Source organism: Delphinus delphis, chromosome 1 (assembly GCF_949987515.2).
Source record: "Delphinus delphis chromosome 1, mDelDel1.2, whole genome shotgun sequence".
NCBI lineage: Eukaryota > Metazoa > Chordata > Mammalia > Artiodactyla > Delphinidae > Delphinus > Delphinus delphis.
This window is the reverse complement of record NC_082683.1, coordinates 102,761,068-102,776,717: the sequence shown is the minus strand read 5'-3', so window position 1 is coordinate 102,776,717 and position 15,650 is coordinate 102,761,068. Positions and strand designations below refer to the sequence as shown.

The window sequence follows — 15,650 nt, the reverse complement described above, 5'->3', positions numbered from 1 at the left end:
GTGTGCTTTGCTTATGTATTTTTTTCATTGAAAGCAGCAAATCAGTAAATCACTTGATAGGCAAAGACTACAATATAGACTTGGAAAGGATGTAGTGGGAAGTCTGGCTGGAAAGGGCTAATATCTATGGGCATTTCCTATGTGGCATGCAATATTTAACTTTGAAGGCCATGCTGTTAGTCTGAAGTTTATTCCACAGCCCTTGGGGGCAGTGGAAGATTAGCGATTAGGAAACTGACATGTTCGGATTGTACTTTAAGGTCTACCTGTAAGATTAATGCATGTAAAATGGGGTAGATGGAGGCAGAGATGAGAGGCAGGAACACCAATAAGGAAGCTGAGAAGTCCAGTTGAGAAGTGCCCAGCATCCATCATGTTGGACTTTCTTGGCTATAAGAAAGAGAGGTTTGTGCAGACCATTATAAAGATAAGGTGTTTGTTTAAAGGATACCCAGACAGTGGGACAGGAACTAGACCGGAAAACCCTCAGGATCTAAGGCAACTCTGGTGATGGGGGACTCTCTTCACCTTTCCCTCTCATGGTCTCTCCCCGACACTTCCTTGGGTCTGTTCCACTCTCTTCTTGGGCTCAAAGACCCATCCTCTCCTTACCTTCACATCCAAGCCACAGAAGGAGGCTCTCAAGAATATTCAGTTAATTAAAGCACCCCTGTAGGCATCCGCAGTCAGCAGCCTCCAGTACAGAGAGAAGAGCTGGTCAGTCCTTTACAGACTGAGTGGGCTGTCAGCTAGGCAAGCGGGGAAGAGGCAGTGGATGTGGCTGTCGCCATAATTAATACTTGTACTTGTTATATGTTTGGAGAGAAGGGTGTGACTTCTATCTTAGGCCAAAAATCAATTTAATTAAGTATCATTCTTCATTATGCCATAGCTAGCACTCTGACCTTGACCAGATCACTTCTATTCTCTATGCCTTCGTTTCTTCATCATTCAAGTGGAGATAAAAGTAACAACACTTAGAATTTAGCATTCTTCAGAATTATTAGCCATATTTAGTTAACGTGAGGTTTCACGTCTGTGCCACTTCTGGTTAACTGAGAATAACAATACCTTATATGTGTAATTACAGTTTGCAAATCAAGTTCACATCCATTTGATTTGATCCTCACAAGAGCACTTTACGGTAGGTAAGACAGATATCATTACCTCCATTTTTCTGAGATCCAGAGATGTAGTCAAGGTCACGTAGCTCTTAAGTGACAAAACCAGGATCTGAATTCCCATCTTCAAAACCCAAGTCCAATACGTTCTCCTCTTATTTGGTCTCAAGATTTCAGTTGCTTGGTCTCAAAAAGTGTAGCTTTGGGGCTTCCCTGGTGGCGCAGTGGTTGAGAGTCCGCCTGCCGATGCAGGGGACACGGGTTCGTGCCCCGGTCCGGGAGGATCCCACATGCCGCAGAGTGGCTGGGCCCGTGAGCCATGGCCTCTGAGCCTGCGCGTCCGGAGCCTGTGCTCCGCAGCGGGAGAGGCCACAGCAGTGAGAGGCCCGTGTACCGCAAAAAAAAAAAAGTGTAGCTTTTTTATCTGCTGTTGGCAGATCTGCTGTAGGTATCAAAACTATCGTCGTAATACTCTTTCTATTCTTATGTCTTCTTTTTTCATGCCTCTCCTGTTTTGTATATTTCTAATTTATTACAGAAGTCCCTGTTTGGCTTTTTAGTAATGAAGGATTTGGTTGTAGATGTTCCAAAGCTTCCCTTGGCATTGACCCTTGTTTCCTGAATTGTAGGAAGACACTCCGTCACAGTCACTACTCTCACCTCAGCTGGGAACACTGGGGAGGATGGAATCCTGAGCTGCACTTTTGAACCCGACATCAAACTTTCTGATATCATGATAACAGTGGCTGAAGGAAGGTGTAATGGGCTTGGCCCATGAGTTCCAAGAAGGCAAAGATGACCTGTCGGACCAGCATGAAACGTTCAGAGGTCAGACAGCAGTGTTTGCTGATCAAGTAATAGTTGGCAATGCCTCTCTGATGCTGAAAACTGTGCAACTCACAGATGCTAGTACCTATAAGTGTTACATCATCACTTCTAAAGGGGAATGCTAACCTCGAGTATAAAACTGGAGGTAAGTTACTTTTGAAGAGAGGGAAAGAAGGTGCCAGAAGATATTTGAGACTAGAGAGTGTGAATTGCTGATGAAATGTCATATTATGCTCACGAGTGACTAATATCAAAGACCATCCGAATTCTGCTAGCAGCCATCCTTGCTGTCCAAGACCCACACCAGCTCCGGAAGTAACCCACTATAATATTAGGTCTTAAAATCTTTTGCTCAGGACTCTAGCCTCTTCTGAATTTTCTCATATATTCCCTGAAATATTTTGCCAGAATATGTTTTCTCCATCTCTCTGTTCTTTCCCTTTGGTCTTGCTAGTGAGAGAAGACTATGATCTGGTCTGAGACTTTTCTGTGCTAAGTAGGCCCTAGCCCAAGTCTGAAATCAGTATCTCCAGGGACTCACGACAGTGGAACCCATTATAGGAGAAGTTCAAAGGTAACTGACCAAAACAATATTGGCCTATAAACTCACTAATCCTCCTCCAATGAAATCCATGCTTTCTTACCAACTAAATTTAACATATTTTCTGTATTTATGTACAAGGGACTGAGATATTGGAAGGAGTAAGAAGATGATTAAGAAAACAAAGATAATTGTCCTTCCTTCTGTAGAGCTGAGAGTGTAGAGCTTATAGAGTTGAGGGTCGGGGCAGAGATGAGAAACATATGTAAATAAGAAAAATATGTAGATAAGAAACATATCTACAATAATTAGTAAAGTGTATTAAATGCTTTAAGAGAAAATATAAATAGAGTGATTTGGGGATTCAGAGGAAGAAAGAGATCATATCCAAATGCATAGGGAGGAAAGGGACAGGAAGGCCCCCATAGAGAGAATTTGACATTTGGGAGGAGCCTTGAAGGATAGGCAGAAAGTATCCTGAGGCATCCCAGGCTAAGCTAGCCTGCACAGATCTCTCTTGGACCTTTCATAATATGTGTATGTAGTGGTTTGAAGCATAGATCTAGTCAGACCTAGGCACATTCAGTGGCCTGGGCAAGGCAACCTCACTGAGCCTCAGCTTCTTTATCTTAAAATAGGGGTTAATAAAGTCAGGTCAAAGGGACACTGGGGCCAACTGAAAGGGCTTCCAATGGCAAAGCTGGAACCATCTGAGCAACAAAAGAAGCAATATAGTATTAAATTATAACTAAGCATAAAATAAATACACGAGTCCATACTTATATGAGGGAGATGAAACAAATCTTCTTTATAGATGAATTCCAAATAATGTATGTAGATCTCTCCCCCTGCAGGAAGCGGAGCTTAGAACTTCCCCCTCCCCGACCACCGCACTTAGGGTGTGTTAGACTTAGTGAAGTCCAGCTTCCAAAGAAACCTGGCAAACATAGACTCAGCCAGGTGATCAAAGTTAACATCCCCGTGATAAATCATGTTAACAGCATGCACTCTCTGATGTGACATGATGAGAAGGGCACTTTTACTTCTATAGTTTTCCTCTCCAAAACCCATAACCTCAGTCTAATCTTGAGAAAAACATCAAATTACAATAGAGGGGCATTCTACAAAATACCTGGCCAGTACTCCTCAAAACTGTCAAGATCATGCAAAACATGGGAAGACTGAAAAACTGTCACAGACCAGAGGAATCTAAAAAGACATGACAAATAAGTGCAATGTGGTATTCTGGATGGGATCCTGGGATATAAAATGGACATTAGTGGGAAAACTGGTAAAATCCAAATAAAGGCTGGTTTAGTTAATAGTAATATACGAATGATAGTTTCTCAGTTTTGACAAATGCATCATGGTTATCTAAGATGTTAATGTTAGGGGAAACTGGGTGAGAAGTATACAAGAACTCTCTGTACTAATCTTTGCAACCTTTCTGTAAATCTAAAGTTATTCTAAAATTAAAAGCTTATTTTGTTAAATGGGCACAATAATAGATATCCCTAGGACTGTTGTGAGGAACCAAAAAAATGTCTGGAATTTGGTCCCTAGCACAGAGCACACCCTCAATAAACGGTGGTTCATTGTCATGTGCACTCAGGTTCCCACATCATTTCCCAGGAGCTTGTGCCCTGCCTGCTCCAAGTATGTGCTCCAAGTACGTCTCTCCTGCTAGGCAGCAGGCTCTTGAAGGGCATGGCAAGGGCTTTCCTTCCACCTCTCAGTCCACGCTAGCACAGTCCTGGGCAGAGGAAGATGCTAAATAAATTAATAATTTGTATCTTGCCCTTTTGGCATAATAAACATTTTACAGGCCAAAGTCCAGGCCTTAACATTTTCTATAAGTGTCTCTCTGCCTAGATAGAGGAGGAAGTTTGTCTTAAATTCAAAATGTACTTGCCTCTCCAGTGAGGAGAATTATCTTAAAAGAAAACAAATGCCTGTCTTTATTCATGGATACCAGGGCTGGGCAGTCTCTACCCAAGCAAACTTCAGATCCCCATGATGACAAGGCCTGTGTATGGAATTTCTGTGGGTAGGTGAATGCTGTTTGTTTCTTCCTTCTCCCTCCCCACGCTTTTACCCTCCAGGCAGAAAAATTACATAAAATTCAGGAGGCTTCATAGGTGCCTAGGAAAATAAATACCCAGTTTCCCTAATTGATAATTTTTTTGTGTGATCACTGGAACTCCTCTTACTTGGAGAAATTTATGTGTTGTAACAAGTATACCTAGAACTTAGGTCCTTGGAGTTTGTGATATTGTCCAAAGTGTTGTGATGTATAGCAATACTATGAGCAAATCATTTTTTGCATCTACAATACAATGGGTCATACATAGACAGCCCACTGGGAAAGTACTGAGTCACTTCAATGTGTTTTTAAGACCTAGCACTTCAAAGGCTATATTGTCTTATCCGTCTGACCTTGACCCCTGCCCCTTTTTGACCTTCAACCCTGCAGCCTTCAGCATCCCAGAAGTGAACATGGACTGTAACGCCACCTCAGAGAGCTTACGATGTGAGGCTCCCCGATGGTTTCCCCAGCCAACAGTGGTCTGGGCATCCCAAGTTGACTGGGGAGCCAACTTCTCAGAAGTCTCCGACACCAGCTTTGAGCTGAACTCTAAGAATGTGACCATAAAGGTTGTATCTGTTACTCTACAATGTCACGATCAACAACACATACTCCTGTATGATTGAAAACAACATTGCCAAAGCCACAGGGGATATCAAAGTGACAGGTGGGTTCCTTTACACGTTTGGTATGGGTTTATTGGGGTTATAATCTAGTGTAAACTAAAATCTAATTTCTTTAACAGATATATTATGTACCAGGGCATAGAAAGTTTCACAGAGATCTCGATCACAATTCCAGTTGGGATTGCATTATGTAAGAAGAAAACTAATACAAAACAATATTTATGGCATACAGGTCAAAGGTGGCAATGAGTTTTCATCTTGTATACCTTCTTACTGTCTGGAGGGCAGTGTTTAGGATTCTGAGGCCCTAACTCAGAAGGATTGGTTTGGTAAAGCAGTGGAGAAGTGATGATGATTTGAAATCTTTGATATATTCAGCTGGTGATCTACATCCCGAGTCCCCCCAGATTGGTTTGGGTCTATCCTGCCTTTGAGAAGACTTCTGATTTGAAGACTAAAGGTCTTAGAGTCTGCCTCAGTCTTTCTTATTCAGTCCTTCCAGGACTTGCTCAAGGTCCCACTAATATTGGCACAAGATTAATCTGAAAGCTCCAGATTAAGCTGGCCTCCCAGGCTGAGAAGACCAGGAGCCAGGGAGGCTCAACACCCTAGTCTCCCTGCAGTGCTTTAGTATATTACAAAACCTAGCGTTGAGCTAGTGTCAAGGAAATGCATAGACTGAATTATGAATTTTAAAACCATCCCTGCTGGGGTTAAATTGAATTCAAGCTATAGGGGAAGGAGTATATCAGGAGAACCACTGTCTTATATCAAGCCTAGTACCAAACAGAATACCTTGCACATTTTAAGTGCCCTTTAAATGTTTGCTGAATTTAACTGAATAAACCATATTTTCATCAGCTATTTTAAAAATAATTTTATTTATTTATTTATTTGGCTGCATTGGGTCTTCATTGCTGGGCGCTGGCTTTTCTCTCTAGTTGTGGTGAGCAGGGGCTACTCTTCGTTGTGGCGCACAGGCTTCTCATTGTGGTGGTTTCTCTTGTTGCACAGCATGGGCTCTAGGCACACAGGCTTCAGGAGTTGTGGCACGTGGGCTCAGTACTTGTGATTCGCAGGCTCTAGAGTGCAGGCTCAGTAGTTGTGGCTCACAGGCTTAGTTGCTCTGCAGCATGTGGGATCTTCCTGGGCCAGGGATCGAACCCGTGTCCCCTGCACTGGCAGGTGGATTCTTAACCACTGCGCCACCAGGGAAGTTCCTCATCAGCTATTTTTTAATTAAAATTTATATATACAAAAAGGCAACCTATGGAATGGGAGAAAATATTTTTAAATCATATGTTTGATAAGGGATTAGTATCCAGAATACATAAAGAACTTCTATAATTAAACAATGAAAAAGTCAAATAACTTGGTTAAAAAATGGGCAAAGGACTCGAACAGACATTTCTCCAAAGAAGATATACAAAATGGCCAACAAGTATATGAAAAGATGTTCAACATCCCTAATCATCAGAGAAATGTAAACGGAAACCACAATATCACCTCATACTAATTAGAATGGCTACTAACAACAACAACAACAGAAAACAACAAGTGTTGGTGAGGATGAGAAGAAATTGGAATACTTGTGTATGATGGTGAGACTGTAAAATGGTGCAACCACTATAGAAAACAGTATGGGAGGTTCCTCAAAAAACTTAAAATAGAACTTCCAAATGATCTAGCAGTTCCATTTCTGTGTATTATGTACAAAAAAACTGAAAGCAGTGTCTCAAAGATATATTTGCACACCCATGTTGACAGCAGCATTATTCACGATAACCAAGAGGAGGAAGCAGCCCCAATGTCCACCAGCAGACGAATGGATAAACAAAATGTGGTATACATACAATGCAACATTATTCAGCCTTAAAAAGGAAGGAAATCCTTTTGCATGCTACAACATGGATGAATTTTCAGGATATTATGCTATAAGTGAAGCCCGTCACAGAAAGATAAATATTATTTGATTCTACCATTTGATTCCACTTATAAAGTATCTGAAGTAATCAAATTCATAGAAACAAAGTACAATGATGGTTACCAGGAGCTGGGGCCAAGGGGAAAGGATACGGAGTTGTTGTTTAATGGGTATAGTTTCAGATTTGCAAAATGAAAAAGTTTTGGAGATTTTTTTCACAAGAATGTGAATATACTTAACATTACTGAACTGTACACTTAAAATGGTTAAGATAGTAAGTTTCATATTACGTTTTTTACCACAATAAAAAAGTATCTAATAAAAAATCATATATATGAGAAAGAGAGAGCTCTTCCACTATCCTGTGAAACAAACTGGTGACTGTACCAATTAGAACACTTTTAGTTGCCTATAACAGAAAACAAAACCAACTGAAGCCTAAGCTAAAAGAAGGAATTTATTAGAAGGGTATTAGGATGTCTCATGAAACCAAGGACAGAAAGTGCAGTGTGGCTTCAATAACAGCTGGATCCAAGAACTTAAATTCCATTCTTTGTCTCTCATTTCTACTTTATTCTCTTTGCTCTCTAATTTACTCTCTCTTGTTTTAGTCTATAGGGCAGAATATGGTTGCCAAGAGCTCCTACCTTTAAAAGTCTCTTTCACTCAAGAGAGTAACTAGACTGAAGCTCAATCCCTCAGTCTGATTCTATTGAATATATTCCCAGAACAGCTCCACTTGGGTCAGCTGCCCATACTTAGACCAATGAGGCAGTACCTGGATGGAAGGCCTTCCCAGAAGAGAAGGGGGAAATAAGCATTAGGCATTTAAAACAATGAGTGTTAACAACAGTATTTCAGTTTAGATCTCAATTAAAAGCTCCAACTATATAACTAATGTCTTCTAATAGAAATGGCAATAACCAAACAAACCACAGAAATTGGGCACAGCTTTTGTTCAGTGAGCAGGTTCTTTTTCCATACATGCTTATAGGATACATCAGAACAAGTGTTCCATATACCAGTACTAGGACTATATCCAACTTTTAGAAGCATGACATAGCTCAAAATTAAGATAAAATAACATAATTCCTTCTTACCATGCACAAGGTAAGTTTTTAAACAACTGAATGAAGCCATGAGGTTTATATCCTGTGTTCTCTAACTATACTGCTCATCTGGGTCATTCGTTCAACAAGTATCTATTTAGTGCCAAATATATACAAAGTAATTTGTAAGTCCCATGAAACACTGAGATGAATAGCACAGTTGTCATAAGAGAAGTTAATCAGTGTGGATATGGTACCCACAGGAAAGAGTAGTTAATTATGACTGTAGTGGCTCAATAGATGAGGAAGAGTTCAAGCTGGGTTTTGAAGAAAAAGTATGGTTTTGATAGACTAGGAAGGCATGAAGTCAGAAGCCTATGTCAATGTCCAGGGGAGAAATTATGAGGGCCTTAACTGGGGCAGCGACAATGGGAAGGAAAGGTGGGAGAATCAAAAGTTAATGAAGAAAATAACCTACAGGCCTTGGTGACACAAATGTGAAGGACAAGAGAAGGAACAAGTCAAAAGGGGTCTGATATTGCTATATCCAGGTTGCTTAGGAGGTTAGTAATGCTACCAACAACAAAAATGAAAATGTAGGAAAAGCAACATGTCTGGTAAAAAGATGAAGATTTTAGAGCTGTTGAGTTGAAAGTGCCCACTACGTACAAAGGTAGAGATGTCCAATGCTTAGCACATTACCCAGCATACACCAAGTCTGGGAGAGACTGCTTCATCCCTCCTCCACATGTTTCCTTCCATGGGAAGAGATCCCCACCAACGTAACCCTTCTAGTCTCTCTTCTCTCCTCTTTCACTCTTCCCCAGAGGAAGAGAAATTAACTTTCCCAATTAGTGAGTTTATTAGGAGAAGCTGGGTATAAATAGCCCAGCTCCTCATTTTTCCTTTTCTCTCTAGCTAACCAGAAGTATACATTCTACTCTTCTCCTCTAAGCCAACAGTTTGCAGGGGTAGAATCTGCCCTTGTGGGAGGAAGCCTGCCCCAGTCTTGTGCTGCCCGTCACTGGGGAAGTCTGGGCTGCAGCCCACTTCCCTGCAGACAATGCTTAATCCTTTATTATCAGATTTATCAGGAATAAAGGTGATTTTAGTCTTCCAGTTGCCTCACTTTGTCTTGCTCTTTAATTGGTCCAGAACTCAGCTGGGGAGAGGGTGTTATTGGACTCCTTTGAACTCAAACAACAGGTGCTCAAAAATATTTGCTGAATAATTGTACTTTTAACTGACATATAGTAGCAACTGTAAATACAGATGTGGAATTTAGGACAGAATTCGTGCTAAGGAGGTGGATTGGGAAAATGATCAGCTTAATGGAAGTAATGTTTATTAGGCTTGAGTGGGGTTACTGTTATTGTCTTGACAGCTAATACTTACTGAATGCTTACTATGGTGCCAGGTTCTAAGTGCTTTACTTGTATTAACTCATTAATCCTCACAAGAATCCTATGAAGTTGATTATTATTATTTTGGCCCTATTTTATAGATGAAGAAACTGTAGCACATATAGAGTAACTTGCCTAAACTTGCCTGAAGTCACACAGCTAGTAAGTATCAGAGCTGAAATGAGCTAAATGACACTGGACTGTCGAGGGAGAAAATAGAGTAAAGAGTAATTTAATTTCTTCATTTCTGCCTTTCTCTACTTCAAAATGAGAACAATACTTTCTCATTACTCTGTAGTGGTGTGAGGAAAGCAAATGACACAGAACCTGTAAAGGTCACTGCCTAGAGGAAGAAAAATCTGTCTGACACCCAGGACTGGCCATGGCTGTTGGTTTAACCTACTCTTTATTTGGTAACCAACAGCAGTGTGTTTATTGGAATCGTTTTTCATTTGGCTGAGGGCTCACTGGAGTGGACGAGAGAATGGAACTTCTTTGCAGAAAGGGAAAGCTCTGCTTTTAAGCTAGTTACAGAAAGGTAGAGAATGGGGTACAAAACTGCCCTCAAATTAGGGCACAAGTTATATTAGGAACAATCTGTTCTGTTTTTGGGGGGTATTTTTCTTTGCTAACCAGCCATGTGAAGGAGACATCCAGCTTTTCCTCTATGACCCTAAACTTTTTTCTCTCCCTTTACAGACTCTGAGATTAAAAGGCAAAGTCACCTCCAGCTGCTGAACTCAAAGGCTTCCCTGTGTGTCTCTTCTGTTGCCATCACCTGGGTACTCCTGCCTCTCTGCCCTTACCTGATGCTAAAATAATGCACCCTGGCTACACAGAAACATGCAGAGTCACTGGTACGACAGGTGAGATGAATCACGAATGGTGTCGGGGAGCCACTATGTGTGTTTGTGTCCCTAACAGGAATCAAGCAGCTCCCAGCACCAGCCCCAGAGAGAAACATTTAATAACGTCAGGGCAGTAGGCACTATTTCCACTGCTATTGTGAAAGGTAAGCATTTGTTAACAAAGAGTAGAGACCTCATTGACAGACGTACAGGAAAAACAACTCTATGCAATTCAAATATTTGTGTAAATTCAAACACCTTTTCATTTATTCAGTCATCCTTGAAGGCAAACATATCTTATTGAAGAGAAAGAGATATTTGGCCCTGACTCATTACTCTGGATTTCACAATGAAACATCATGACATGAGCATAATCGCTCACATAAGTGGCCTCCTCCCAGCCCCCCTCAACAAAGCCCCTGTTGACTGGAGACTTGACGAAGCACTCACCAACTAGCCCTCTTGCTAAGACTTCGCACTCTCACTTCACTCCTCTGGCTCTAATTACTAGTAGGACATCTCTTTCTGAATATTCTTCTGCATGTGGAATTTGTATACAACTGAGCTTGTGAAGTTACAGTCAACACTACCACATTACTCAGTGGCACTGCCACCATGCACCAGGCTCACAACCTTAGAGCTATTTTTGTCCCCTCTGTCCTTCAGGTCAATTTGTTACCAAGCTCTACAGTATTTGCCCATGTTGTCTTTCAGATTGACCCTAATCATCTCATGCCCCGACTAGTTCTAAAACCTTGTACTTGCTCCTCCCTCTGTTTCAGGTGATAGGAAACAAGGTGCCAGAATAAAAGTTTTCAAATGCTATTTTCATCACAGCAGTCCTTTACTCTGCAACCTGAAGTGACTCTCTGGGCACTAGTATATCAAAGTTAAAGTCCTCAGCTATGCAGTCACAGCTCTCTAAGTTTCTCTCCCTAAGGTTCCTCCTTCTCTCAGCTGCCTACTACTGCTCTCTGGCCTTGCTCCCTCTCTCTCTGCCCCTTCCTGGAAATCTCCTCTACTCTATGCTAATTCAGGTCCACACTTCCTTCACCCATTTCCTGCTGGTCCTTTTATCTCACATCCCCTTGGTGAGCATGTATAATTTATAATATCTTACACTCTCTGAGGCACATATATTCCTTGCCTAGATTGTTAAGTCCTCAAGGGCAGACAAAAATCTGTTGATCTGCTTTGCTTTTTTGAGTGTGGTAAAAAAATTTTTACATTTATTTTAAAAAATAGTGATTGAGATGACCTAGAGGGGTGGGATAGGGAGGATGGGAGGGAGGCTCAAGAGGGAGGGGATATGGGGACATGTGTATGTATATGGCTGATTCATTTTGTTGTGCAACAGAAACTAACATGGTATTGTGAAGCAATTATACTCCAATAAAGATGTATTAAAAAAAGTGGTTGAAATACAAATATAAAGTTGTATACTTAGATAAAAGGTAGTACATGGATATTATAAAAATTGCGAAGGTGGTATGCAAACAACAAAATCAGAGGAAACCCTTTCTTATGGGGCTGCTGCACTTTCTGGACTTGGATGTCTATTTCCTTTCCCAGGGTAGTGAAGTTTTCAGCTATTATATCTTCAGATATGTTTTCAGTTCCTTTCTCTCTCTCTTTGCCTTGTGGGACCCCTATAATGTGAATATTAGTACACTTGATGTTGTCCCAGAGGTTTGTGTCCTCTTTTCATTCCTTTTTCTTGTGTTCAGCATCAGTGATTTCCACTACTGTCTTCCAGTTCACTGATCCATCATTTAGTCTACTGTTGATTCCTTCTAGTATATTTTTCATTTCAGTTATTGTATTCTTCATCTCTGTTTGGTTGTTCTATCAATATGTATTTTCTAACTCTTTGTTAAAAACTTTTAACTTCTCACTCTTTGGATCCATTCTTCTCCCTAGTTCTCTGATCATGTTTACAATCACTACCCTGAAATCCTTCTCAGGTAGATTGCCTATCTCCACTTAGTTGTTCTTCTGGGGTTTTATCTTGTTCCTTCGTCTGGAACACGTTCCTCTGTCACCTCATTTTGCTACCTTGCTGTTTGTATTTTTATGTATCTGGTAGGTTGGTTACATTTTACGACCCTGGAGCAGTGATATTTTGTGGGAGACCTCCGATGCGTACCAACAGCACACTCCTCTCTCATCACTCAAGCTGTACGCCCTAGAGTTCTTCATATGAGGATTGCATGGGTCCTCCTGTTGTCGCAGGCTGACTATGTGGGAGGTCTAGTAAGCTTGGTTAGCCCTTGGTCCAACGTTGCCAGGCCCTGTCTCATGTGGAGGCTGCTGGCTGCAGAGGCAGCTGACTGTGGAACCCCACGGGGGCCCAGGGATAGTGCTGGGTCATGAGTGGATGGAGTCAGGGTCCAGAAAACTCTGGTAATATTGTCCACTGACTGATGGGTGAAGCAAGGGTGTTAGTGCTGGTCTACTGGTGGGCAAAGCCATGTCCTAGAGTCCAAATGCAGGGCCCAGGGGTCCCAGGGCTGGTCTTGGATTGCTGTGGGTGGGTGCGGTTCCTGACACAGTTGGGTCTGGGGTGTCTCAAAGTTTGCGTTGGCCTGCTAGTGGTTAGGGCTGGGGCCCAGCTGCTCCCCAGGACAGGGTCTGGCCTACTGGTGGCAGGCTAGGTCTTCAGGCTCTGGGATTGTGGTTTTCTTGCATCTAGTGTCTGCCCCCTTGTGGATGAAGCTGGCCCAGAGGCTAGAATAGGCTTCCTGGAGGGCAGCATCAGGGTCCAGGGGATTCTGGGGCTGGTACCTGCCCACTGGTGGGTGGAGCTGGGTCCTGGGCCATGTCCAGAGGCAGCTATGGGCTCAGGTGGTCTTAAGGTAGCCAGTCTGCTGGTGGGTGGGGCTGTGTCCCTGCCCAGTTAGCTGCTTGGCCTGAGGCATCCCAGCACTGTTGACTATAGGCTGTTGGGTGGGGCCAGGTGTTGGTGCTGATGAGCTAGAAGGAGAGTTTCACAATGGCATTTGCCAGTACCAGCGTCCACATGGTAGGAGCTCCCCAAAATGGCTGCCATCAGTGCTTGTGTTTCTAGGGTGATATGCAGTTGCCTCCTGCCTCTCTGGGAGACGTTCCAGGATCAGCAGGTATGTCTGACCCAGGCTCCTATCAGATTACTGCTTCTGCCCTGGGTTCCAGAGCATGTGAGATTTCATGTGCACCCTTTAAGAGTGAAGTCTCTCTTCCTCCCGCCCTTTGGCTCTCCTAAAAGTAAGCCCCACTGGCCTTCAAAGCCAAATGTTCTGGGGGCTTGTCTTCCTGGTGCAGGACTCCTGGGCTGGGGAGCCTGATATGGGGCTCAGATCTCTCACTCCTTTGGGAGAACCTCTGCAATGTAATTATCCTCCAGTTTGTGGGTCACCCATCTGGGAGTATGAGACTTGACTCTATCGTTGAGTCTGCCTCTTCCACCTGTCTCACTGTAGTTCCTTCTTTATGTCTTTAGTTGTAGAAGATCTTTTCTGGTAGGCTCCGGTCTTTTTCATCGATGGTTTTTCTGCAAATGGTTGTGATTTTGGTGTGCTTGTGAAAGGTTAGCTCAGGGTATTTCTACTCCACCATCTTGGCCGGGGGTCTCTTCATCTGCTTTTCATTCTTTCTCCTGTTCTCCAAACACTATGGTGAAGTGCACAAAACAGATTCTTTGTAAGGAAATCTGCCAGTTTCCATCATTTCCGACCTCCATGGTTATCACTGGAGGGAGATTTCCCTAAGGAAACTATCCTTTGAGTATCTCTTTAGTAGGAGCCCTTTCTTCTTTCCTTGATTCCCACAAGGAAATGAGTTTTTAATATACTGTGACTAGATAATCTGACCTATAAATTATAGCTTATTCATCTTTATCTTGTATTCCCTTAGAGCAGTAAAATTTGCAGTCTTCTTTTTTTTTTTTTTTAAATAAACCAAGACATACATGTTCACATGCAGTACACAAAGGGTTATATACTGTTACCTGGTTAGCTGCAGCTCCATCTCTTTCTCTCTAGAATTGCAGAGGGATAACCTTAAATCAATTTAAAAAAAATAAATGAAGAGATCATTACTTGAGATACATATTATAACTGATCATGACACTTTAGGTCACACACATTGCCTGGTTGAGAACTCAGATAGAAGCCACCTTTCCACTCCTATCTAGGAGCCTGCCCATAGTTCCTCTCTCAGTTCCTGTTTGCTCTGAGGATGATCCCTTTCCTTAAGGGAATACAGAAAAACAAGTGGAAGGGAGACTTTCAGTTCGTGAAAAATGTTTGTTGAATGGCTGTAATGGTATCCTATTGCTGTTATTTTCAGAATTCCAGGAATCTGCAGAACTATTTCACCACAAGATATGACCTAGTTTTATAGTTCTGGGGAGAAATGAATTTATGTCTAGAACTCAGGAGTGAACAAATAACATCAAGAAGAAGAAGCCAAAAGCAACCCACAGAAGACTTCAATATAAAGAAGATAAATTTATCTTCAAAGACATATATGAAAAGTTGGGAAACAATTCATCTGAACTAGAGAAGTGTATTAGACTCTTGAAGTAAAGTGAATGTAGAGACAAGTATATCCCCATATCTCAGGGACCTCCCCATCCCCATCCAGGGAGTGAGAGAATGGGATACTGCATCTCATTTGTCTCAGAATCTTTAGCTATACTGCTGTAATGTTGCTCTGAGGAAGTTTCTAGAAAGTTTTGATTGCAATATATCCACATTTTATAATCCACAAATTAAACTAGTGGATTCAGTAAGAAGCTGCTAATCAGCTGCCACTTCATAATTCAGAGGTAGCTGTATTTTAGTGATGGGTCAAATGATTCACTTTTCATTTACAGAGCGAAAGTGCCCTGGCATCTCCTCCCACCTGACACATGCTTAAGATATGTGGAAAATCATCATAATTTTAACATAAAAAATGTAGTTGGGCAACACTGATTTTCTAAACTATGTGAACACCTGATTTTTAAAACAAACTAATGCTATTTTACTTCTCAGATGATGTTCATCCTTGAATGGTCCAGGAAAAGAAGACCTCTCATCTTCACTCTGTGTGATATCCTGCCATCACAGGGTTTGAGGCTTCTACTTCATATCCTGCATGGACAGTGACGACCTCAACTTTCACCAGCATCTACAGCGGTGGGACACAACCAGGTGACTTTGCACCACCTCAGGGGACACTTGGAAATTCTGGAGACAATTTT

General features: G+C 41.9%; 1 protein-coding gene across 1 annotated transcript; it reads left to right on the top strand.

Moving 5' to 3' along the window:
* The first annotated feature begins 373 nt into the window (after positions 1-373).
* VTCN1 (V-set domain containing T cell activation inhibitor 1) lies at positions 374-15,565 on the top strand. The gene is given in 8 exon segments (XM_060009302.2): positions 374-458; positions 1,751-1,860; positions 1,862-2,058; positions 2,060-2,094; positions 4,964-5,157; positions 5,159-5,243; positions 10,278-10,444; positions 15,442-15,565. Coding segments are annotated over 7 exon segments (828 nt in total). The 3' UTR covers positions 10,400-10,444; positions 15,442-15,565.
* Positions 15,566-15,650: the final 85 nt, after the last annotated feature.